The sequence below is a fragment of the Perissodus microlepis genome, chromosome 13 (assembly GCF_051167445.1).
Source record: "Perissodus microlepis isolate ML-2025 ecotype Zambia chromosome 13, ASM5116744v1, whole genome shotgun sequence".
Taxonomy (NCBI): Eukaryota; Metazoa; Chordata; class Actinopteri; order Cichliformes; family Cichlidae; genus Perissodus; species Perissodus microlepis.
Window position 1 is genome coordinate 20333278 of NC_140473.1, and position 24390 is coordinate 20357667.

At 39.7% G+C, this 24390-nt stretch overlaps 1 protein-coding gene across 1 annotated transcript in view; it reads right to left on the reverse strand.

Moving 5' to 3' along the window:
* The window catches only part of bicc1a (BicC family RNA binding protein 1a), a 69650-nt gene that overhangs the window by 38352 nt on the left and 6908 nt on the right, over nucleotides 1–24390 (reverse strand). The window contains exons 2-3 of the mRNA XM_084948084.1: nucleotides 11488–11534; nucleotides 93–162 (exon numbers count right to left, since the gene is read on the reverse strand). Of these exons, the coding sequence (XP_084804210.1) occupies nucleotides 93–162; nucleotides 11488–11534 (117 nt within the window). The remainder of the gene's footprint in view (nucleotides 1–92; nucleotides 163–11487; nucleotides 11535–24390) is intronic.

Genomic DNA, 24390 nt, shown 5'->3' on the forward strand with positions numbered 1-24390 from the left:
TCCTATAGGCTCAACATTAAGCCCCCCAAAAGTAAGTTACACACAAGCAACAGTATAGGAAGAGTTTGGTATAAAAAGCGGGGAAACCTCACCTTTTTTTGACTTTGCTCCAATTTTCAGTTTAGAAGGCCAGGCAATCTGTGTTTGGGTCTCATCCATGATCTGAAACAGAATGAAGGAGAGCTGGCATTAGATTTTCACAGATATCAGTACTGGTTGTGTATTAGCAGACAAAAAAAACCTAGTAAATTAGAACTTTGAGACTTCTGTCTTGGCAGTAATTACAATAGTTTTACAGCAACATACTGAACTAAACTCCTAAGTTTGTAAATGTGTTTCTCAGATTTATTTCTAATTATACTATTATATAGATCACTGTGAGACACTATGTGGATTTTTGGAGATTTTAATTAGATCAGCTGTATTAGCAAGCACTAATTTGGGTGACTTTGAAAACATGAGGAGTTGTGACTCCGTTCAATTAAAAACTGCTTAGATTCTGATCAACGCCCAACTCCTCCCACCCCAACACACACACACACACACACACACACACACACACACACACACACACACACACACACACACAGGATTAAACTTATAGGTCACTTAGCTTTGCAATGCATAACATGCCTAGCAATCCTTTGGTCATGGCATTCAAATGAATGCTACTTTGACATGCACCTAGCAGACGAATAGACAAAGCAGGCTAATGCATCCTACGACTCCATAGAAACTCCTTAGGAACATGCCAATAAAGCATAAAAATTCCTCTGCTAATGTTGTGGTGGCAGACAGCACTAGGATACCCTCAAAAGTCCCTGATTATATCCATGCATCAATGGATGAAGGCTGTTTTGGCAGCAAGCGTGGAAAATAGGCAATATCAATGTATGATGATCGATGTATATATATATATCACTGGAGAAGGGGGGACAGCAGGTAGCAAAAGAAAGTACAATGAGCTGTCAAGAGGCTGCCAGCATTCACTCCTATTTTTTTCTCCACCAGGAAGAAGTTACCTTGCTTGGCCTCCTGCCTACAAATCTATAACGGCTGCCTTTTGAACTGCCAGTCGTGAGAAGTACTTGATATTAATGGAGGGGGAAAAAAGAAAAAAAGAAAGAAAATCAGATGTGCTCTCTCCGTCTCCTAATGGCTTTGTCCTCAATGTGCTCCATCCTTGTTTTCAGAAATGTCCCGTGGTCTTGTGTTTGTTTTAATACTTTCCAGGGGTTTGTGTTTTCGGGATGGAGAAGATATGAAATTCTCTGTTTCAGCTACGTGATCAAGCACCAGAGGCCCGCTTCAACACATTACATGAGCAGGGCCTGCCACTTAATATTCCTTAGTGGTCCAGTGCATTAAGCCATAAGCCACATATTGTAATTCAAATGGGAGAAAGGGTGCATTAAGATCCATCAGTGCTCCCTAGTCAAATTAGATGTTAGGCTTATTAGTACTGCTACAACTATTCACAGCTTTCATTGTCCCCTCAAAGATTATTAAATTATATCTGCCAGTTCTTTTTTTTTTTTTTTTAAAGACAAAAGTACAGCTTGTATTACTAACTGAGGCACAAATCAGAAAGGGAAGCTCATAAACTCCTCCGTCTGCTTTTCTACATGTTGAAGGGTTTTTCTTGAAATCATCAACAACATAGTTTGACAGCTTATCCACGGCCAGTCACACGCACCTGTAAAACAGAGAGCCAGCTTCCAAAGGCCTGATGTGTGTTTCGCTTTACGCTACAGCTGAGCTGTATATTCTAAGCCGATGAGGGTTGACGGCCCCTTTCAGGCCTCACTGATTTCCTACACCTTCACACATAAAAATGTGAAAACCTAGTACCCTGAAGTCAGAATTTTAAATTTTATTAAGCAATGGCATCTATGGGTTTATTTTATAGGCTCCTTTTAAAGGTAAGTAAAGTTCCTCTCACAAGTGTCTGCATTCCTCAAGAAAAACAAAACAAAAACTCAATAAAAACTTACTGATGTATTGTTATATTCTTCCCTCCCTCTTAAACTCTTGACCCAAGTTGCATATCTTTTTAGAATTATCATCATCTAAGGGTAAAAAAATTAAGCTTTCAGTCCTCCTTGTGATTTATCCTTCTCGTGGTTCTGCGATTACTTGCAGTGTCTACTGAGTGCAATGTACATGTTGTGCAATGAAAATAAAGGCAAATTCTTCTCAGATAATCTTGCTCAACTATTTCTGTAAGGAATTTATTCTGGTATCATTAAAGGGACTAAGCTGGAAACAGATCCGGCCTTTAGCATGCTGCTAATGATCACCCATTACTGTCTTACTGGAGACCTCCCCATTCCTCTTTGATGCAGGATTTTTTACAAGTGCTGCAACAACATTATCCATGTATTCACTCAAAATGGTTTTACACAGAGTGTAAGTCAAGCCTGAAACCAAAATCTGACAAGTTTTATGTTAGTGAGTTGCAAACTAGCCTCGGGCACAAGCAGCTAATCTACAACATGACACCCACCCACTGACGTCTGGTATATGTGAGAAAGGACAATAAATCACAAACACCCCTGTAGCTGAATGCAAACTTTTCTTCGCAGTCTGAATCACATGCTCACACCAGCTGGATGCATCACAAGCAGCATTAAACGACATTCTGTTCCCGGCGATAAAGACAAATTCTCCCTTAACTTTTTCCTTTAATTTAAAATTTTTTTTTTTGTAACTTCTGCTCTTACAAATCACTCTCCTGTGGCAATGACACGCATGTCTGGATTTGTCATGAAGGCCTTTAATTTAAAAGCACATATGAAAGAAACATAAGACTGCAGCAAGCTCCCAGAGGTAACAGAAACTGCAGTGGCAATGGTGGAACTAAAGCCAGATGACTGATAGCGAGTAAAATGACACTGTAAATGGAAATGTACTTTTCACTCTCTTAAAGCTACGCAGAAACTACAATAGAGCACAGAAAATAAGCAAAGTAGAAGGCTTACGATTAAAAAAAAAAGAAAGACATTATGGCTTATACCCTAACTTTTTCTGTAAAAAGGGCTTTGTTCAGAGAAACCTGTTTCCTGTCCAGCGTTGCTGTTCTTGGCAGGGTCCTGCAGATGGGACTGATTTCTGGCAGACCACACACCATTTTAAAGGGTGGATGGTGTTTATTTATGAAGGGGCTAGCAAATGCCTCTCAAATGGGTGAAGATATTTGCACAAATTTAAGTAACCTATATATTTACCATTCCAGCCACTCTATTCTGCCACCCTAGCCTTTCTGAAATGAATACAAAAATGACTGTGGCTCCAACAACATTTCATGGCACAACCTTGACATGATCAGCTCTTGGTGGTTTGCAGCTGTGCGTGCAGATGTGTGCGTAACATAACACAGGATATCATTAAGTAAATGTCCTCAAAGATGGCACATCCATTTAAAACATGTGACTGCGTTAGTATGCATTGCACAGCAGCAGTCGACAGTGTAGAGGCATGTTTCCTGGATCTCGCTGCAATGGTGCAGCTGTTGATTCAGCTGGAATATGTGCGATTGTGTGTGTGTGTGTGTTTGCGGGGATGACAGAGGGTTTCTGGGGGGAGGTGTCAGAGTTACGAGACTGAGAAAACAGCAGAGCTCGAAGATGACAGCGCTGACTGAACCGTTCCCGTGAGGCTCAACAGTCATAGCTGAGTTCATGTTAACAGAGTGCTAAGTTGCAGCACCGTAACTCCTCTGGGCAACACATACACACGCAGACACACACACACACTTTAATGGATGACGCATGATAATTCAAACTGCTTGACTGAACACAAACATTTGTTTATGTATGTTTTGATGCCACTCATACTGACCTAGTTATTTCAACGTCTCACAGACGTATGCCAACCAAATATTTCACCCTGACAGTCTTAATTTTTCATGTTTTTTCCTTGTCAGCGCAGCGGAATACAAAATGCGTCAGTGTAAATGAAATGAATTACATCTGGCATCAGATGTAGAGAACACTGGCACTTAAATATCCTGCTTGGCATTATTTAGAGAACCACAACCTCTGGGATGGAGACAGAAGCAGGACTGGGGAGGAACTGGATAGAGGTTCAAAAGGCTTCTCTCAACTCAAATCCACTCAAAGCTCTTCTGTGGTGCGTGGTGTTATCGTCTTTGGTTGCCCCACGACTCAACCTCTACACACCTCTCCATAGAGCTTAGAGTGATGCAACTCTCCCAACAGTTTACAGCGTAAAATTTTTACTGCATAACAATATGGTGAACTGTTCACTGACGCACGCTTTCTGTTAAACAATCAAGAACATTATTTGGAGAGAAATCCCCTGCTTACACCAGAATGATAACAAGGAAACATTAATGGATTAATAGAGTGCAAAGACCTAATAACATTGGAACAACAGCAGGGAAGAGGCAGAAAGAGACGTGCGAGAGGGGAAAAACATGAGTGAGTGATGCCAAAAACAGGCTGAAAAGAGAAAAGGGACATAGCTGGTAAGATTCCCTCACAGGAGCTGCAAGGAACTTCACATGGCTAACTCCACAGCTGGTGCACCCTCCTGTTTTCCAACATTGTCTGCCATCTTCTCTACTATTTTACTGACAACATGAAGAGGGTGGACTGTTTTGGACTCTATGACAAAAAGTTGCTCTGAGCTCAAAGGAAGTCCAGCAGACAGTGAGTAAGAGGGTTTGATCAACTGCAGCAGGCAGGCTTGGGAAGAAAGTGCGGGGGTGGATCATTTTGTGCTGCTCTTGCCAGAGACTGAACTCTAAAAATCTCAACTGCTGAGGCAACTACAAAATCTAATTCCCAATACCCAAAGTGTAAGAATGTGTGCGTCAAAAATGACTATATGCTTTCTTATGTGTGGGAGAGACTTTCTTCGCATGTGCCTTATTAGTCCCACTGAGTGTGTGTGGTTCATGGGTGTGTTGGAAGGGCAGGAAGCGGTCCAACTAAGAGTTTCCATTTTCATCAACTTCAAGGTATTTCACACACCTCATCCATTTTCTTTCAACAATCCACATTTACACTGTGTGTTTATTTTCCCAACTCAAATTGGGCATGTATGGTGATCACGCTATCAGAGGGGAAACTATACAGAGCTGTCCAAATGGAAATTCTACAATAAAAACATGACTTTAGCACTTTACTGCTTCTTACTAGACTGCCAACTCAAACAGCTGCACACTAATTTTTAATTGTCAATTTAACCTCTAGTAACCACTGTTTCTTTGAACAAGCTGTGACAATATTCAAGTCAAGGACTTTTAAAGTCATGGCTGGCAAAGTCAATACACCACCAGGCGTATTTTGCCAGACCTGCTTTGAGGTAGACATCTAGACTGCATATCCTAAACACTGCCGTTCTATCCAAGCCAAAAGAAGTGAAGGAAGAGCTAGAGTGCATTATATCGAGAGTCCTTGTTAAAATTCCGACGAGGGAAATCTTAAGGCGCCTGGTTTGCATTACTTGGTTTTTGAAAACTGCTTCAGGGACAGTTAAATTGCCTCCTTCTTTGACATTTAACTTGGATTCCTAACCTCCAAAACCAAATACGGAAAATAGACAAAGGAGGAATGCTAGAGCAGACCGCTGTCCATCATTTATTTCATTACAGCCCATTAACATAGTATAGAGGGAGATTTAATATAATGAGGAAGCTGAGTTTTAAACAAAAATCAATCCACTTGAGATAAATTAAGGAAACCACAATATACTACTGAGATACTTTGTAAGATCTGGCATGAAAATTCAATTTGGGTCAACTGTTAAGTCTCACTGTTGTCAGTGTGATTAGACTGTATGCAATGACCAATCTCGATTACGTTTGAGACAGTTTCCTTTATGATACCGACTCAAATGCTGCACAAATCGACATACCACTCCATTAATCATAGTTATGTACAGCATTTGGTGTTTTTTTTTTTTTTTTAACAACAGCTGACTATAACACACAGTAATGATACAGTGTGTTGCAGAAGCCTCGTTATTCATTTCATGCAATGTGTCTAATAACTGAGAAGTGCAACCTCTCTGCATCTGCAGATGATGCTTCAGGTGTTAACTTTGCAAAGTACGTTTTAATACAGTCAGAGTCTCGGTTAATTTTTTTTCTTTCCAACTTGCTTACATAAAACGTCATTGTGTAATTTAATGCTTGATACAGGTAGTGTTACACAAAGAACTCAGTCTTGCACTTCAAGTTGCTAAAATACCCCTTTGGAAAAGTCTCATTCACTTCAAGGCCAAAGGCACCACTCTGCCAAGACCTTAGGAACATCAGATCTTTACATGCAAGACTGTTGATCTGCTGCTTTTAGAACTGAAGCACAGACGGAAAAGACATAACCCAACATTTTTTTTTTAGAAAAATAAAAAGCTATAAATGCTTTGTCGCAATGACTCTTGTTTTAGGGTCTGATGACAGACAATTTTTACTCCCAAAACATGAGTTGAAACATAGCTCTGCCCGACACACAATGTTGTGATCTTAGTCAGCATCTGCACCGTCTTTTCTCTTGTGACATATGCATGCAGACAGGTTGTGGAAAATCTATAAATTTAAGCCGTAAGCTGAAGTTTTAGTATTGTGAATTGTTGATCAATAGAATTTTGTTTTATTTTAATTACTTTTAATATAATTTTACATAACTCTTAACATGAGGGGGACAAAATCATGCATATAAACAATTGACTTAGAAGGGACAGTTATTGCAATTATTGGTGCAATTGTAATGAGCTTTAAAGTCAATATTGGGTATGATCGCCTTTGGTTTATGTAAGCTTTCTTATAATTTATGCAAAGAGTCTTGACAAAAAGTTTTCTGGGCTTATTAAAGGACGTTCAAAGCTCTTTTTTGGATGTTGGCTGCCTCTCCCCCCCCCCCAATCCCTGTCAGGATAATCCTACACTGCTTCTGTAATGTTCTAGGATAACGTGGCATATAGCAGCTTTATCACCATTTCTCTTCCTTTTTGACAACCACCCATTTGTTGAGACATTTCTGATAGGGCTTCAACAAATATTAGATTTATCTACTGAAGGTCCACATGCATCCATCAGGTCCTGTATCATGTCTCTTTAGATTTTTCCTAGCCACTTCTTTTGTCCTTCACTTGTCCAGTTCCCTCATCTTTAATTAACAAGACAGTGCAGAGATATGCCAAGCTTTTGGATGATTGTTTGTTGGGAATCACCTTATCGTTAGCATTTTTCATAAATTCAGCTAAAGAAGTGGGAACAATTTACATGTTTTTGTGAGAGGCTGCTAGTAACAAAATGCCCAAAGATGCAATTTAAAATTGGTTCTTTGCTAAGTTGCTCGTTATATGTTAGTGCCCCCAGTCTTTGTTGTGGTCTTTCATTTTTTGGAAGCAAACACATGTGTCCCTCACGTTTTTCTGTGTCATTCCAATAGTTTGGGCAATCTCCCTCCAGGAATTAGCTGACATCTGCGAGTCCTTATATTGAGGCTATGATTATTACTCTCTCACTGATAATCAAAAACTGCAGGACAAAAAGCAGGAGTGACAATAATTGTGGGCTGTGTCAACGCCCAATCTAGTTAATTTTCCAGGGAGTTTACAGTTACATCATAGGTTATGGTGTAGAGTTTCGTATGGGTTTGTGGTTAGAACGTAGCCACTATGTAGATTTAACATCCATATAGCCATTCTCTTCTGCTTATCCTTGTCAGGGTCGCTGTAGCCTATCCCAGCTACCATAGGTCGAGAGCTGGGTACACCCTGGACAGATCGCTGTTAGATACCTAACCCAACTAACTGCATGTCTTTGGACTGTGGGAGAAAGCTGGGGTACCCGGAGAGAACGGGGAGACCAGAGAATCATAAATCCCCTGTAAAGCCTGAACAAAAGAAGATTCCACTATAAATTCTCAGGTTCAAATACTGGACTGAAAATGAGTGAAAAAGCAGCCAACGTCCAAAAAAAAAGGTTCAGGCCTTCAGAAAGCCAAGACCAGACTCCCTAAAACCACCGCAAAGAGGAATGTTGACCTCGTCCTGAAACAACAGCAGCAATGGCAATGTCATTTCTTGAAGATGTTATGCTGCTAAAATTAGATAAATTAGTTGAAAATTAAGTAAGATCTGACTGTAAAAAGATGTAAGCGATTTTGTTGGTTTTATAAATGATTCATTAAATATCACAAAGCTGCTAGAGGCAAGTGTTGGTGTGATTTGTTGATGCGTGAACACATTAGCAACAGTTAACAGTGAAAGTTTAACATCTCATCCACAACTGCCTCTAATCACTGGACCTGCAGCCTCTCATCCAGCGTCCTCACTGCTTCGCCTCAGTCTGTAGATATTCACCTCCGCAGCTCCAAAACTTTTCTGCTCTTGATTTCACTCTTTATTTGCGCAATTTGTTCCCCGCACTTTGGACTCTCTGCTCAGTTCAGCTGCAGTTCCCCTGCTGCTCTATAAAGCCAACAACTCGCCCGGTTCTCCACACGTTCGGTCACACACTCCGTCCTCTGAGTGGCTCTGCTTCAGCTCAAACTCCCATACATGACACGTTTGGCCCTGCAGTAACTACTACTCTGCACTACAGCAGGCATCATATCAAAAAGTGTATAAACAGTAAATGTTGCTAGGCAACCTGGCATGTACAATATTGTTTTATATTAATTTCTAAATTACCTCTTCATTTGTTCTAGGTATAAACGGTTATTAGGGGTGCAACGATACTCGTATCGATATTGAACCGTTCGATACAGTGCTTTCGGTTCGGTACGCATATGTATCGAACAATACAAAAGTTTTAATTTATTTTATCAACTTTCCTTCTGACGATGCTGTCTGTGTTGAGCGCTCAGTGGATCTGCGCTCGACAGTGCAGCCTAGGCGGAGTAGTCGAACGCAGATTCACTGAGCGCAGGGCAAGCTAGCCAGACAGAAGTTAAGCTCTCCTTGCAACATGGCAAATTGAACCTCCCCCACCCTCATTCAGATCTGGCGTTTGGAACTATTTTGGTTTTCATGTGACGTATGACCCTGAAGGTAAGCGTCTCATGGACTAAAGTAAAACAGTATGTTGGATGTGCCACGCAATGCTCAATTACATGGGTGGGAGCTAGTGTGTTAGCGCAGTTAGCTCGTTAACGTGTTGGGCGTCCAGCCCCACGCACGGGGCGATCCGCGGTAGCTCGTTAACGGAGATTTGCCGTGTTGTGGCGTTAACGTCATTTCAACGAGATTTACGCTGACAGCACTAGTGGGAACACAACGAATATGACTGCACATTTACGCCGACATCATCCTAGTGCAAAGACAAGTGGAAGCAGACAAAAACAACAAGCACGCATGCTACAAACTTTACCCAAGTCATTTAGACAGCCATTAGCACATGATTCTCCTTATGGGGACCTGATATGTTTAATATGCTGCTGAGAATATAGCCCAGAAGAAGCGTATAGTATAGCTTTTATTTTGGAAAGAGCCATTTCTCTGTAATAAACTCTCTTTTCCAAAGATGAGTGATTCCTCAATCAGATACAGGGCTCGCAAAATCGCTAGCCCGACGTCCCGGGGCTAGCGATTTTTCCAGTCGGGCTACCAAAATCTATCTCTGCCCTGCCCGTCGGCCTATCGTAGGAAGGAAAAATATATGTCAATGCTTTTGCATTCTTTCGGAAATGTAGCTGGGTAATTATGTCATTGGCATCGGTGAGCCACTGTCAATATGTGACATATTGAAATCGCTTTCAAATTTGCTTTCACTTTGCAATCGCACGAACTGTGTATAGAGAGCGACAGCACTGATTGGTGAGTGATGATAATTTGCGCACCAATTCCTCTGACATCGTCTTATCAATCGTTAGCTTACTATGCAAACATGACAAGTGAAATCTCCCGCAGCAAGCTTAAACATGTGAGAGGTTGATCGCGCAGAGAATCGCTGAGCGTTATGTGAGAGCGTGTGTAAAAGCAGCAGGATATATATTTTAGTTCTGCTGAGCCAAATAAGACAGGTCAGGGTGAAGAAGTGACAGCCAAAGAAAAGCTTACCACAAAACGGAAAAGTTATGACAAATCAGACTATAAGGCAAAAAGAAAGTGCAGCTTTATGGTTTCATGGACAAAAGAATTTCTGTGGCTGCAATATGACAAGCTAAATAACCAGGGCTGCACATAAGTGGTCCGCAGGTGCGCATTCGCTATCAAAATAAAAAAACGCGCACAAGATAAGAAGTTGCAATGCGTGTTTGCGTACATAAGATTTTCAGGAGGAGGACAGACATTTGTTTAGAACTCTTAAAGATGTCGAAGAAGCAAGCTCCTTTAAGCAATTACTGTGATGTTCCTCCACCTCCAAAGAAATGTCAGGAGTCCGAACCACAAAAGAAGCGCGTATTCTCGGAAAAGTAGTTGCAGGAGGTGAGCTGGCTTCAAACAAATGATGAACGCACAGAGATGTGGTGCGGAATGTGCCGTGAAAATTTAATAAATGGCAAATTAAAAAGGCATGAACATTTTTTTTTGTATCGAAAAAATATCGAACTGTGACACCAAAGTATCGAACCGAACCGAACGGTGAATTTTGTGTATCGTTGCACCCCTAACGGTTATGTTTATTTATTTATTATTTTTTCATTTTTATTTCACACATCCTAAAATTCACTATTTGCTATATTTTAACCAATTTCGATATTTTCTTTAAATGCCACGGAGTGAAAATGACCCCCTTTGTGGTTCTACTGCTAACAGAGTGAAGGAAGTCTGAAATTAGGGGTGGCTCAAAACTTTTGCACCATACTGTATCTCAGTAACTCAACCAACTCAGTCTACTTTGATTAGTCTTTTGTTAATTTTTCATGGTGATCAAGTTTGCATTGCCAAGCCCTTGTCAGGATAGGTTGCAGAAATAAAACCAGGAGAAAGTCACATTACTGAATAGTCAGAAATGGTTTCACTTGAGATTTTGCAATTAATAAACAATTGAACTGGTATGAAAGAGCATCAATTAATAAAGAACTGAGCTATACAGCCACAGTGTCACACTTGACTGTTCCCCAAGTACCAGTACGAGAATGTGAGCAAGTTGTCACCCATTCAGAAATATTTAAACTCACTGAGCCAAATCCTCGTTTCATTGAATGTAGTGAAGCTTGAGGACATTTCATTAAATTGCTCACACAGAAAAGTCAGTGATGCACTGCTTGGCCGGATTAGGGTTTTTAAACTTTAGATAAGCTGGTATATTATGGTACATTATGTAACTGAGAAAGCCCCCCCCCCCCCACCCAGTGTTGTGTCAGCTGTGCTATAGTATCAGAGCCCTGGAGTGGTTTAACGTCAGTGTAGTTCCATTGTTTTTATTTGTTTACATTTGTAATTAGGACTGACTGAAGGAGCACCTGAGCATCTGCTCCATTACCAATGAGTGAAGTGCTGCTCAGTGGGCTTGAAAACAACCCAGAGACAAAGCACACATTATCCAAGTGCAGACTACACACTCACCTTCTGAAAGAAATCCTCCCCACCGTTGACTCTCCCCTCAGAGGCAGCTAGAGTGAGACAGAGGAAAGAGAAAAATAAATTCATCAAAACCACACAGTCACTCAGTTTTTGAATGTACAATCCAACCTAACACAGCCAAATCACACACAGATTATCCAGTCCTCAAAATGTTACCGTATCTGCACTCAGTAAAGTGTTTATGGTGGATCTCCATTTCTTTGCATATTGCGTTTGGCATGCATAGCGATACTGCTGATTTGCAAGAATGGTATAAAAATGTTCCAAGCAATTTTCTATAATCCTAGAGATTGGACACAGCTTCCGTGTAACAAATTGATGGATACAGTGAAAATATTTGGGCATTTTACAGTAGCCATTAATGGAGCATTTCATACCACACTTGGATTGACTGATGTTGGTTTTGCACTTCTTAAAATAACATTCACACTTACGACGTTTGTCTGTCAGCATACTGTAAATGCCTGGCCTTGGAAATTGTACATGAAAACTTTAAAATTCCCAAACATTGGGTGTAAACAGACTAAGTACTTAGAGAAGCAGTGGTGTTTGACTTAAAGTAAATTTCCAAGCAGGTGAAAATGCCAAGAAACTCCCTTAGCTGATACAGTAAGCAGGAGAGAAGCACAGAGCCAACCACCAGAGCAAGTCAGGCCTGAAGTCTCTCCAGCACATCTGCAAGTCCTCCAAGCTGTGGCAGTTCTGTTAATGCAAAATACATATCTCCTATCCAAGGAGAATTCTCATGTTCCTGTCATTTGGGAATACAGGGAGGGTTTAATGATGCATTTCAGCCAACGTTCTCAAGATGGATCTGCTGCAGTCTGTGTAAATCTGGGTCAGAAACATCTGCAGCGGCAGAGTCGCCGTGACTTACAGCTCAGTCAAAAACGCTGACCTCGGTGCAATGACGACAAAAAAAGTGTCCGAAACATTTCAACATTTATTTCTGAATGGACAGCTGAAGTATAATGTATTCAAAAAGTGACTTTGCAGTTTTGAACATTAGAACCAAATTCAATAACTAAAAAAAAAAAAAAAAAGAATGGTAAACTTATCGCACAGTAAATATCGCTGTCTGGACTGTTGGGCTTTAGAAAACCATAATGGTAATCATTTATGATAAGTTATAATGAATCAAGAAGTTAACTGCAACTAAATGGAGCTCTAAACCTATTACGTCAAAAAGAAAAGCAACCATATGGTGAATGCCCTCTGAGCCCTGTTGAGTTTTATGTAAAATTTCCTCAAACCTATAAAAGCTGGCCCATTTAAAAAAAGAAGAAAAAAGCCCATTACAGATTGTACACGGTGCAAACAGTATTATATTATGATAATCCCACTGTGAAATTAGGGTGTGGAAAGCATTGTTGAAGCTTTCCTATCCACACCACATTTTAAAAGACAGACAGATAATTAAAATTCACTAAGCACTGCATCCTTTTCACCACCCCAGTACACTGATAGCATGAATATTAGCTCATCATTGCATCCAAAAGCATAAAAAAGTGGATTAGAAACTTGTGAGTCTGAATCTGGAGAGCCTGATTTAAGCGAGCTTATATCCACAACCATTCTTCCTGCTTTGGAAACCGATCGGGAGAAAATTCCAGCTGTTAACACTCTTATGCAACAACAACATTAACAACTGTCACGAAAGGGAAAATAAGCATCTTGTTGAATCAATGCTGGATGTCTCTTCAGCTGCTTTAAGAGCCTCTGATAGCGGATGCTCATAATGACAGCGTCAGCATTCTGCTGTGCTTAATCTGATAACAGACGAGACTAATAAGGGTGAACAGGATGGTGGGGGGCTGTGACGAGCTGTAAACACTGGTATGGACTAAAAGCAGTTTTGCATTGATGTAATGTCTCTTGTAATTTGTATTAATTTTGGGAATGCAAATATTTTACAAATCAGTATTTGATTCTTTAGATAAGGTATTTGCCAGGTAAAACACACAAAATACTTGGCTGCTGCTTGCCAAATGCAAACTTTTTTTTGCTTTACTTTATTTTTGTGACTGTCATGTATCCCAGGTGGGAATTTTAAGACGGGCACTGTGGTGGTATAGTGATTAGCATCGTTCCTCACACAAAGAAAGTCCTGGGTTTAAATCCTGCCAGCCAGTTGTTGTTTTTTTCTTGTGTGGTTAGCTCTCAAAGGCATGCATGGGTTAGGTTAATTGGCAATTCTAAATTGAGATGTAAATGGTTGGTGTTTTTCCCCCTCTGTGTCATCCTTGCGATAAACCAGTGACCTACCCAGGGTATACCCCATAGGATTTCCCCCCCAAGACAAACAACTGATAAAGCATAAAATGTCATGAGTGTCAATTTGAGCTACAGTTACAACTATGTGGCTACCAAATACAAAACAACGTGTTCCGTATTCACAGAACTCCCAGCATATTTAGTTTATCTCAGTGAATGTAGGTTTAAGTGTTTTCATCCAGTATTTGCTTTAGTATAGAACTGCTCCGACTTGAAAGCTCAGTTTCTAGGTGGTCTGAAGTTCCAAGATTATGAAAGACCCCGCTACCGTGTCACTTCCTGTAAGAACTAAGACAAACCAAAAGGAAAACAGCAGCGTCGGTTTTCCCCCATGTCTACTAAAAAAAAAAGCTGTCTAGCAGAGTAGACCAGCTGTTCTTTTATCATCTCATCTCCTCTTATCTTGCCTATATGTGGCAAAATAGTGACACAAGTACAGGTTAAGCCAACCAAAAGGTAACTTACAATATTATTCTACTTGGTAATAATTTTCGATGTTGGAATCTGTGTTGTAATCCAACTGGAGTCAAGGAGATGATGTGATTATATTTGGCTCCATATAGCCAAATAAGGTGGTAAAGTTGCACAAAATGCTTGAAGAAGCAGGAAAACATCAAATACCTATCCACTCACTGATTTTAAACAAGTCAAACTCTTGGTCAGCTGTATGACATTTTCACATATTAAAGTATTGAAATAAGACAATGCATTTTTAAATGAATGAACCAAATGGGAAAGAAATGTGAAGAAGTTGTCGTGGTGCCTTGAAGCCACTGTTATGAATTAGCAGTACACAAACTAAAATGAAGTGAGGAAAATTTAATTTGTTTCACTGATAACTCGCAAAAGCAAAGACTCCAACTCCATCTTTGGCATAAATGAGGAGCTAAATGGAATTTGGTATGGGACAAGATTGAAAACACGAGCCATGTGCAAAAAGCAAAACATCCTGTTGCCATATGTGTAAACTGGCCGTGGGAGAATCCAAGGCAGAGACAGACTGTTTGATGAGTTCCAGTGTATAATTTTTTACAACTCGTTTGAGAAAAAAAAAAGTAGTTGTAGCAGCTTTGGAGGTGGGATTCAGGAAAAGGGTGCCTTGGGTCTTGAGAGCTCTTTGCAAATGTAAAGCAAATTACATCACAGGATCTGCGGGTAACGTCTTGATCATGCTCAATCATCCAGGTAAGCAAATCCCCAAAAGTTGGTTCTATTATTCTGTTAATCTGGACGTATTGTTTTCCAGTGGGAGCTGACTGCAGGTTTTCCCAGTCTTACAAACAGTACATTTGCATAATGACAGAAACTAGCAACACTGAAGGAACGATGGGCTGGGAGATCATTAATATGCAAATTCTCATGACCATTGATCAACAACTACAAATCAAAGCTGAAAAATGCTACATCCGGATGAACAGAATCAACTTTTGGGGATCTGCAGGTAAAACTTACAAACTTATGGTGTAAGTAAAGTAAGTAAGTAAGTAAAATTTATTTATATAGCGCTTTTCACAGATAAAAATCACAAAGTGCTTTACAACACAGGAAATGGAAATATAAAAAACAATATAACAGTAAATAAAACAATGTAAAACAATAAAACTATAAAAACAGCATAAGAAGAAATTAATCAAATGCTTTTCTAAATAAAAATGTCTTCAGCTGTTTCTTAACCCTCTACAGCACAGCGTTGCCCTGAGGCAACAAACCACATTTTCATGCCTTACACTGGCCCTTCAAAAAAAAAACAAAAAAAAAAACAAACTTTTTTTTTTTTCCAAATAATGCTACCAGACACATCTCTTTCCAATAAAATGATGAGTTGAAGGTGGTGTGACTTTCATTTTGGTGGGGGAGGACCCCTTTCTGCAAGCTGCACTACATGAGGGACATCTCCATTAGGAGGCAAGATAAAGATCACTATTTTACATGTTTATAGTGAAATAAATGTATATTAAAAAATACTTGTATGTGCATGAATATGTTAAGAAGCATATTTGATTGTTTGTTCTACTTTTGTAAATTTATTTATACAGTAAAACTGTTAATTTTCATTCGTTGCCTCATTTGCATATGAGTGTAGAGATGTGTTTGTGTGCATTTATATGATCATAGTCAATGTTTTTTTACTTTACAATCTACTCATAATTACAGGACATGGATGTAAATACCTTTTATGGAAGGAAACCAAGGGAATGTGCACTTTTTGTCCTCAGAAAGTGAGGACAGTGAGCTTTCAGGGAGTGACATTGAAGTAGAGGAGTGGATCCCTGAATGAGGTTTGGGGGATACTTAGGAGCTCAGGGGTCAGGGGTCAGTTGGTAAAGTAACTGTGTCTGTGTGTGTGTTAGTGCCCACAAGCAGGTCTGGCCAGGATCTGGTATCAAGTCGGCACTGCTGGCCGACTTCTGGCATGATAAGACGTATGTCATCAGGCCTGGCATAGATGGCACTGTCTATGTGATGGCATGCCATATCTGGCTTGATTGTGGCTTGGTTTATGTGGCCCAGGCCTACAGAAAACAGGTCTGGCCCAGATCTGGCATCAAGCTGGCACTTCTGACTGACTGGTGTTTTGGCAGAGTGTATGCCAACCAGATGTGTGCCAGGTCTGGCAATGACGCCACCGTTTATGCGATGGCATGCCATATCTCAGGTGGTAGAGCAGGTTACAAACTGATAGGAAGGTTAGTGGTTCGATCCCTGGCTCCTCCAGTCTGCATGTCAAGAGTGTGAATGTGTATGAATGTAGTTAGGAAGCACTCAGTTAAGCAAAAGTGGGTGAATGTGGCATGTTGTACAGAGCAGTTTGAGCAATCTGGGAGAGTAGAAACGCGCTATATAAAAATCAGTCCATTCACTGTCTGAACAGAGTTTCGGCATGTTACTTTTGCACTGTTTTGCATGTTCTGGCACATTATGTTATTGCATGGCTTGATTAAGGTACACATTAGGCTGACATCTGGGGCCAGAGCTGAAACCGTTCCAGGCCAGCACAGGGCCAGCAGTGTGTCTACAACTGGCCCGTGGCTGCACACCACCTACAGATGGCCCACATACCGCAATGAATGACGGCCCTTTGGTGGCCCAGATCAGGTTTGCCAGAGGTAATCCACAAAGGGGCCAGCACAGAGGTAATCCACAAATGGGCCAGCACAGGACCAGTGTGTCTGAAACTGGCCTTGTGCTGGCCCATGTGTGGGCCACCTCTGGCAAACCAGGTCTGGGCCACCAAAGGGGCGTCATTCTTTGCGGTATGTGGGCCATGTGTAAGCACATTGTGTGAGCCAGATCCGTGCCATACCTATTTTGCTCTGTGTGTGTGTGTGTGTGTGTGTGTGTGTGTGTGTGTGTGTGTGTGTGTGTGTGTGTGTGTGTGTTACTTATTGTTGTGGGGACACAAATTTGTTTACACACTCCCATTGTGAGGTCTCGCCTACTTTATGGGGACAAATTGCAAGGTAACTCATTTAATTTCAGGGTGAAGGCTTGAGTCAGGGTTAGGGTAAGGTTCAGGCAGGGACTTGTGATGGGTAGAGTCAGGATAAGTCTCCAGGAAATGAATGTTGTGTTTCCATCACTTTTGGGGACATTACATTAACTTACGTGTGTGTGTGTGCGCGTGTGTGTGTGTGTGTGTGTGTGTGTGTGTGTGTGTGTGTGTGTGTGTGCGTGTGTGTGTGTGTGTGTGTGCGTGTGTGTGCGTGTGTGTGTGCATGGGGTTCGGGTCAAATGTTGGATGTATTTTTGTGTTTTATTGTTCTGTGAAATGTTTACATTGGTTATTTGTTGTTTATTTATTTGTTCATCCTTGTTGTACTAATACAACTTATTATAGAATAACTTGGCATTTTACTACCCTTGTCGCACAGTGTTGCCTTGAAGCAACAAACCAATATCTGTTTTGGGGGGGGCAGGGTGTCAAATTTTATGATTGATATATTATTAGGGACCCTAAAGCTCCCCCAAAATAGGGAGAAATATTTTTTTCCCAAAAAATTAAAAAGTCATGCAGTAGAGGGTTAAAAGAATCAATGGAGTCCGTGCAGCGAAGAGACAGTGGGAGAGAATTCTATGGGCTCAAAATGTGGTCATAAATATTTTGTACTTGTAAAAAAGATTTGTATGTGTAAAAAGAATTTGTGTGTGCGTAAAAAAGATTTGTGTGTGCGTAAAAAAGATTTGTGTGTGGACTTAGCCCAAAAAAACCCCTGCAAGTTACAAGTACGAATTCTGACCCTATTTTTCTTCCTTTCATCTGATTGGTCAATGTCATGTCAATCACAAATGTAACAATCCAATCAGAGAACAGATGGGTTTAGCTGTCGGAGGGGCGCTTTTTTGAACTGCAGGTCCTTGAAGGGTAATACAGTTTGAAGCTGGAGGATCTCTATATAAATATCCGATAGCAGCTAGGTCCCCTAACTTTCAGCAGCTGTTGAAAGGATAAAGTTGTGCTATATCAGTGGTTAGAAATACCATTATTACTTTAGGATTAGTTTAACACAAAGTCAGGGCTGACCCGGGACCATTGCTGTGAGTCACAGTGCGCAGCATAAAAGTCCTTTCACATCGGACGCAGGATGTGCTGCTAATGCTAACTGCTAACTAAAAGCAAAGGATCCAGAATTTGTTGCGCTGGCTGCTGGGCTCTGTGGGTTTTTGCAGCAGCTCTACCTGTACTAGATGCACCTGCTCCTTGTCTTTTCTATCTCTGACTTTATGTCCTCTACAAGAGTTTCTGTTTTTTTTGCTGGTTCTTCAAATGTTCAATAAAAACATGTATGCTAATTCATAACGAAGAAAGCTTTGTAATGAAGACTGTCATTTCCAAAACAGTGCCCGCCCCCACCCCGCAGTCCGCAGCGCTGTTGAAAAGGCTGTGGAAGTCCCTATATTAAACACGTAGACCTGTGACACAAAAAATCACCAAACTCGGACGACCACAGACTGTTTTCCTTCGTGGTGATGAAGGAAAACGCTGGGTTGGCATGTAAAAGGGCATTTATTCCCTTCAAAGACCTGCAGTTCAAAAAAAGCGCCCCTCCGACAGCCAAACCCATCTGTTCTCTGATTGGATTGTTACATTTGTGATTGACATGACATTGACCAATCAGATGAAAGGAAGAAAAATAGGGTCAAAATTCGTACTTGTAACTTGCAGGGGTTTTTTTGGGCTAAGTCCACACACAAATCTTTTTTACGCACACACAAATTTTACACACACACAAATTCTTTTTACACATACAAATCTTTTTTACGCATACAAATCTTTTTTACGCACACACAAATTCTTTTTTACGCACACACAAATTCTTTTTTACAAGTACAAAATATTTATGACCACATTTTGAGCCCATAGAATTCCACAACCGTGGTGCCACAGTCTGAAAGGCCCGATCACCACGAGTTTTAAAACGAGTGTGCGGTACCACCAGCAGTCTCTGATCTAATGACCTTAAAGCCCGAGAAGATGAATGTGGTTTCAACAGGTCAGATAAATATTGAGGAGCTTGACCATGTAGGGCCCTAAAGGTTAGAACTAAAATTTTAAAATGAAACCTAAAATTTACAGGCAACCAGTGAAGGGAGGCCAAGATTGGAGTGATATGCGATCTTCTCTTGGTGCCTGTTAAGAGACGTGCTGCAGCATTCTGCACAGTCTGAAGACGATTTAAGGCTGATTTGTTAAAACAAGTAAAAAGGCCATTACAGTAGTCTAAACGAGAAGAAATAAAAGCATGAATAATCATCTCAAGTTCAAGCTTTGATACCATTAGTCTGAGTTTAGAAATATTCCGTAAATGATAAAAACAGTTTGTTTGTTTGTTTGTGTGTTTGTGTGTCTACAACAGAACAGGAAAAAAGAATATGCTGTCCAAAAGTCCAAAAAGAACAATAAAGCAAAATTCTTTTTGGTCAGTGACCACAAAAGCAAAAGCCACAGCTTTTTGGAGTGATGGGCTCTACACAGAAGAATCAAAGGATTGCTTGGCTACAATAACATTACATGTGTTTTTGTTGTTTTGCCTTAAGGCACAGTAGACCTACATAGATTTTTATGTTTTTATCTTTTATGTTAAGGAAAGAGAGCTAATGTGTAATTAAATGTGCCATCTAAATAAAAAGGCAACAGCCATATGTTTGGTGAACATCAAAGAAGGCTTTTCATACTAGCTGTGAAGCACGGAAGTCTAAATGTTATGGTTTAGGTTGCCTTGCAGCCTCGTAGATAGAGGGCTTCTTGCAGTCCCTGAGTCAACTTTGAATTCATATAAAACATTACTTGAAGAAAAATGTGAAGACATCTGTTTGAAGCCGAACATGCAGCGGAAATATCAATGTGGTAATAATCCTTAGCTCAGGAGTAAATCCACCAAGGATATGCTTAAAAAAGAAGAAGAAACACAGGGTGGCCTAGTTAAAGAATCCCAGTGAGGTATTGTTTTTTGGAAGAACATTACATGCATCACTGTTTTTGTTGTTATCTTTAGGTACTGCGTCAAAGATGGTCAAAAGGGATGTACTTTTTTTTTTTTTTTTTTTTTTTTTAAATCAATCACTACTGATTAGAATAAAATACCAGCCTGATCAAAAAGAAAACTGCTCACATGAACATTAAGTTAAGTGACTGAAAGGCTGCCTCTCTACTGCCCTATGAAAGACCGGGATTATTTTCTCTGTTTTAATGCAGTGAGTGGAATTTGCACCCATTATTGTTGAGTTTGAGACTTAAAATTCAGAAAACCAATAAATTCACCCTCTCAGCTTCAAAACAATCATGTGGTGATTAAAATTAGAAGGGAAAATGATGACCAGAGAGATCCTTTGGATTTAGCTTTGCCCTGTTTTTCAAAGAACTGACAGGCCTTTCACCACACACACACACACCCACACACACACACACACACACACACACACACACACACACACACACACACACACACACACACACACACACACACACACACACACACACACACACCAAAACTGCAGAACTCATGCCTCTGTACTTAGATAACCAAGAAGCCTGTTATTTTCACCAACAGAGAAAACCAATTTAAATTATCAGCTTTCCTTTGGAAAAATCAAATGAATATTTGCATGAGAGCTGAAAAACAGAATATATCCAGACTTTAAAATACATTTTACCAGTATATACAATTCCAGACTCATACCAAAGAGACTTCCATTTCTCAAATGCATTAGATCCATAGTTTTGTTCCTACCCAGGTTACACAAGGACAATGCGATGCTCCTCCCTCCCAGCAATGTGTACTGTAAAGCCATCACAGCTGAAAAATGAGCCAAAGGCCCTGAGCACAGTTCACATTTTGCAATGGATTATGTCCTCTGATGTATTTTTGAAAATATGGTACAAATAATGTGACACTAACTTAAAGCAACAGACTTGGTTGAATTAATTTGAGAAAATAGACATAATAGTTGTAGTTAATCAGATCCACACCCTCCAACGCTTTCTGTATAATTATATAATATAACTAATAACTGTCATTGCGCCAAAAAAAAAAAAAAAAAATGCATTGCAAACTATACAGGCCTAATAGCTGGCAGATGGAGTCAGGTCTGGTATCCATTATTTTGTGGAAAGAGCAACTTTCTGGGAGATTCCGCTGTTTTGACGTTGAAGGAATGTAAACAGTGTTGATTTCTACAGTTCTGGCTTCATTCCACACACAACAATCAAGCAAACAATAGAGACATAGGGCCTAATAAATCAAATAAAAAGATATTTTTGACGTTAATATTTTCACCCTTGGACAGTTTTACGCTACACTGGTTTAACGGAAAATCTGAGACATGAGCTCAAGTTCTTTTTTTGTGTTTTTTGTTAAAGCCAAGTCACAACTCTCCCAATAACTAGAGTACAAACATTTCATGGCAAGGATTAAAGTAATTATCCATTTAGGCTGAATGTGTCAAAATCAATTATTTAATACCAACTAAATAACAAAGCAGGAGTTTGTACACCTGGGGCTCGCCATCTAAACAATTTGTATGGATAAAAACTATTTGTTTACATTTTCCCCCGACACATAAACTAAATGTGACGTAAGAATGTGCGGACTGCATGTGTTCTTTGGACCATATGTACATATTTTCTTAAGAATGTCAAGCTTGATAAGATGCAAATGAAAAATTAGCTGAGACATATTATAAGAGTCTTCTTATTATGCCCAGGCTTTTGTTTGTATGTTGATAGGTGGTTGCTAGGCAACTTGATCTCATATTATATGCATACTTCAGGTTTTGTGGAAATACATTGCAAATTACTAACGTGAAATTAAAATCATACAGTGCTTTTATAAGATGATGTTGGTGCAAAAACAGTGCTACCGCCACTACTATTCTTTAATGTGGTTTCATTTGCCATAAATAGGAGTGCAAATTTCTCAAACTAAGTACAAGATCACTGGGATTTATAAGGAGGATCATGCATATACATGCTTTTCTAAAATCTGACATGTGCACATTTGCTTTTCTGCTTTCATGGTTGTCTGACTAAAACACACAGTTTTAGTCATGAAACTACACGACAAGACATGTAGAACTTCATTACAACAAATCAAACCTAGGACAGGTTTGACATCTTAGCATACCAAAACTAAAGACAGGGATTAATATGAAAGCCAGATTTCTAAACCGTTCCATGCTCGCAGGAAAACAACACGCTTGCAAAAACTACAATTCCCACATTTTATGAAAACGAGGATGTTTTTACAGCAGCTTTCTAATGTCCCTCCCCACAGTCAGAGCGGCAGCTCTCAGCTGATTTAACATGGAGCTAATGAGAGGGCCTGAGGAAGCTATTGCAAACCACAAATGCACGTGCAACGCTTGTTAACACATGAACACGTATTTTTTAAGTATTATAGAGAATTTCTTTAGGCCTGGCTAGGACGGCATGGTTTAAAAACTTTAATACCACTTCATAGAATATCTTAGTCGTTAATACTTTGACTTAAGAAGGTGACATTTTAATTATATCATATTTAAAAATAATGCAAATTACATGAGAAAGTCTGTGATATATATAAGTTGATCTTGGGTTGTGAGCTGACCTATTTGATCTACCATGAACTCCTTTAGCCCCAAATGTTGACTTTGTTTTTCCCCTTTTTTTAAAGTTGAAAATAATTTCATGTAAATGGACACAAGTCAGCACAGATGAGACCACACTGATGATAAGCCATGCTCGGAGACACGACTCATCAATCTACACTGTGATCATTTCACAAACTAATGCGAGACTCTGTTACACACTATAATTTAAATCCCCTCCAAATTAGTTAAATGATAAAATAAATAACACAATCAATAATGTTGAGTGAGGTTGTCTTTCAGTAATTAGGGCTGCTCACAACCAGCAAGTCTGAATATCTTGCATGAAAGCCAGTTCCTACAAGTGTAACACCACACAGCTGACAACTACCTGGCAGTAAAAGGTTGAGAGATTTAAATGAAAACAGACAAAACCCAACACTCGAGTCTCCCTGTAAACTGCTCTGGAATATTTTTGGCAAGATGGCATCTACATAGCACCTGAGACTCATTTTATCTGTTTCTCCAAGGCAACAACAGTATCTGATTACCATTTCAGGATTAGGAAACAGAGCCAAGGGTTTTGTTTTATGTGAGGTTATCTAAACTGACAGAGAAGCATTCTCAGCTTTCAACATCGACATTTGTAAAATAAAAATACAATTAAAAAAAAAAAAAACCCTGGAAGACAGAATCTGTTTAGTTAGAGACAATTATGCTTCCTACCGCAATCCTCCTTTTAGAACGAATCAGTTTTGCCATTTACTGATCGTACGAGGATAACTGTTAACCTAACAGACACTTTTTGAAAATTTACTTCTCATTTGTTAGGGCTACTTGGAAAGCAATGATGGAAACCATAATGTGTCCAATGCTCAAACTATTGTCTTTGCATACAAATATTACACATTTGTGTGTGGATATTCATTTAGGGATTTACTTGGGAAGTGGCCTGTGAAAACAGCAGCCAACTGAGATTTCATGCTCTGTCATCTAAAGTCTAACATTAACAACGCTTTGAACACAAAACAATCAACACTATAGATTTCCCTTGATTTGGGTTGAGGATTGCATAATGCTAGGTATTGTGATAACAATAACAAAGCAGTAATCAACCATTGCTCAAAATCAAGAAGTCTGTCTTGATGCTTTTATAGCGCTGTTACATTTATAGCTTTGAAAAAAACACCATCAATATCCACAAAGCTGAACACCTGTTATTGTATTTCTACGGTGAGAAGTCGTCACTCTCAGTCTCTCAAAACAGCTCAACTCCTACTGGGTTGCCAAGCAACTATGCTATCAAATACACCCGCTAAGTGCCAGATGTCGCTGTGTGACAATGATAAAAGCCTATTGGAGAAAGACTACTCACTGACCCTAGGGGCACAAGAATGGGCAGCACAGAAAATTTTCAGAACAACCTTAAAGCACCTTTAAAAAATAAATACTATTAAAAATATATATCTATCCATAAACACCTAGACTATTTCTACATCATATTAACAGCGAGATTTATTTACACTCAAGCATCCTGGGTAGTAGGGT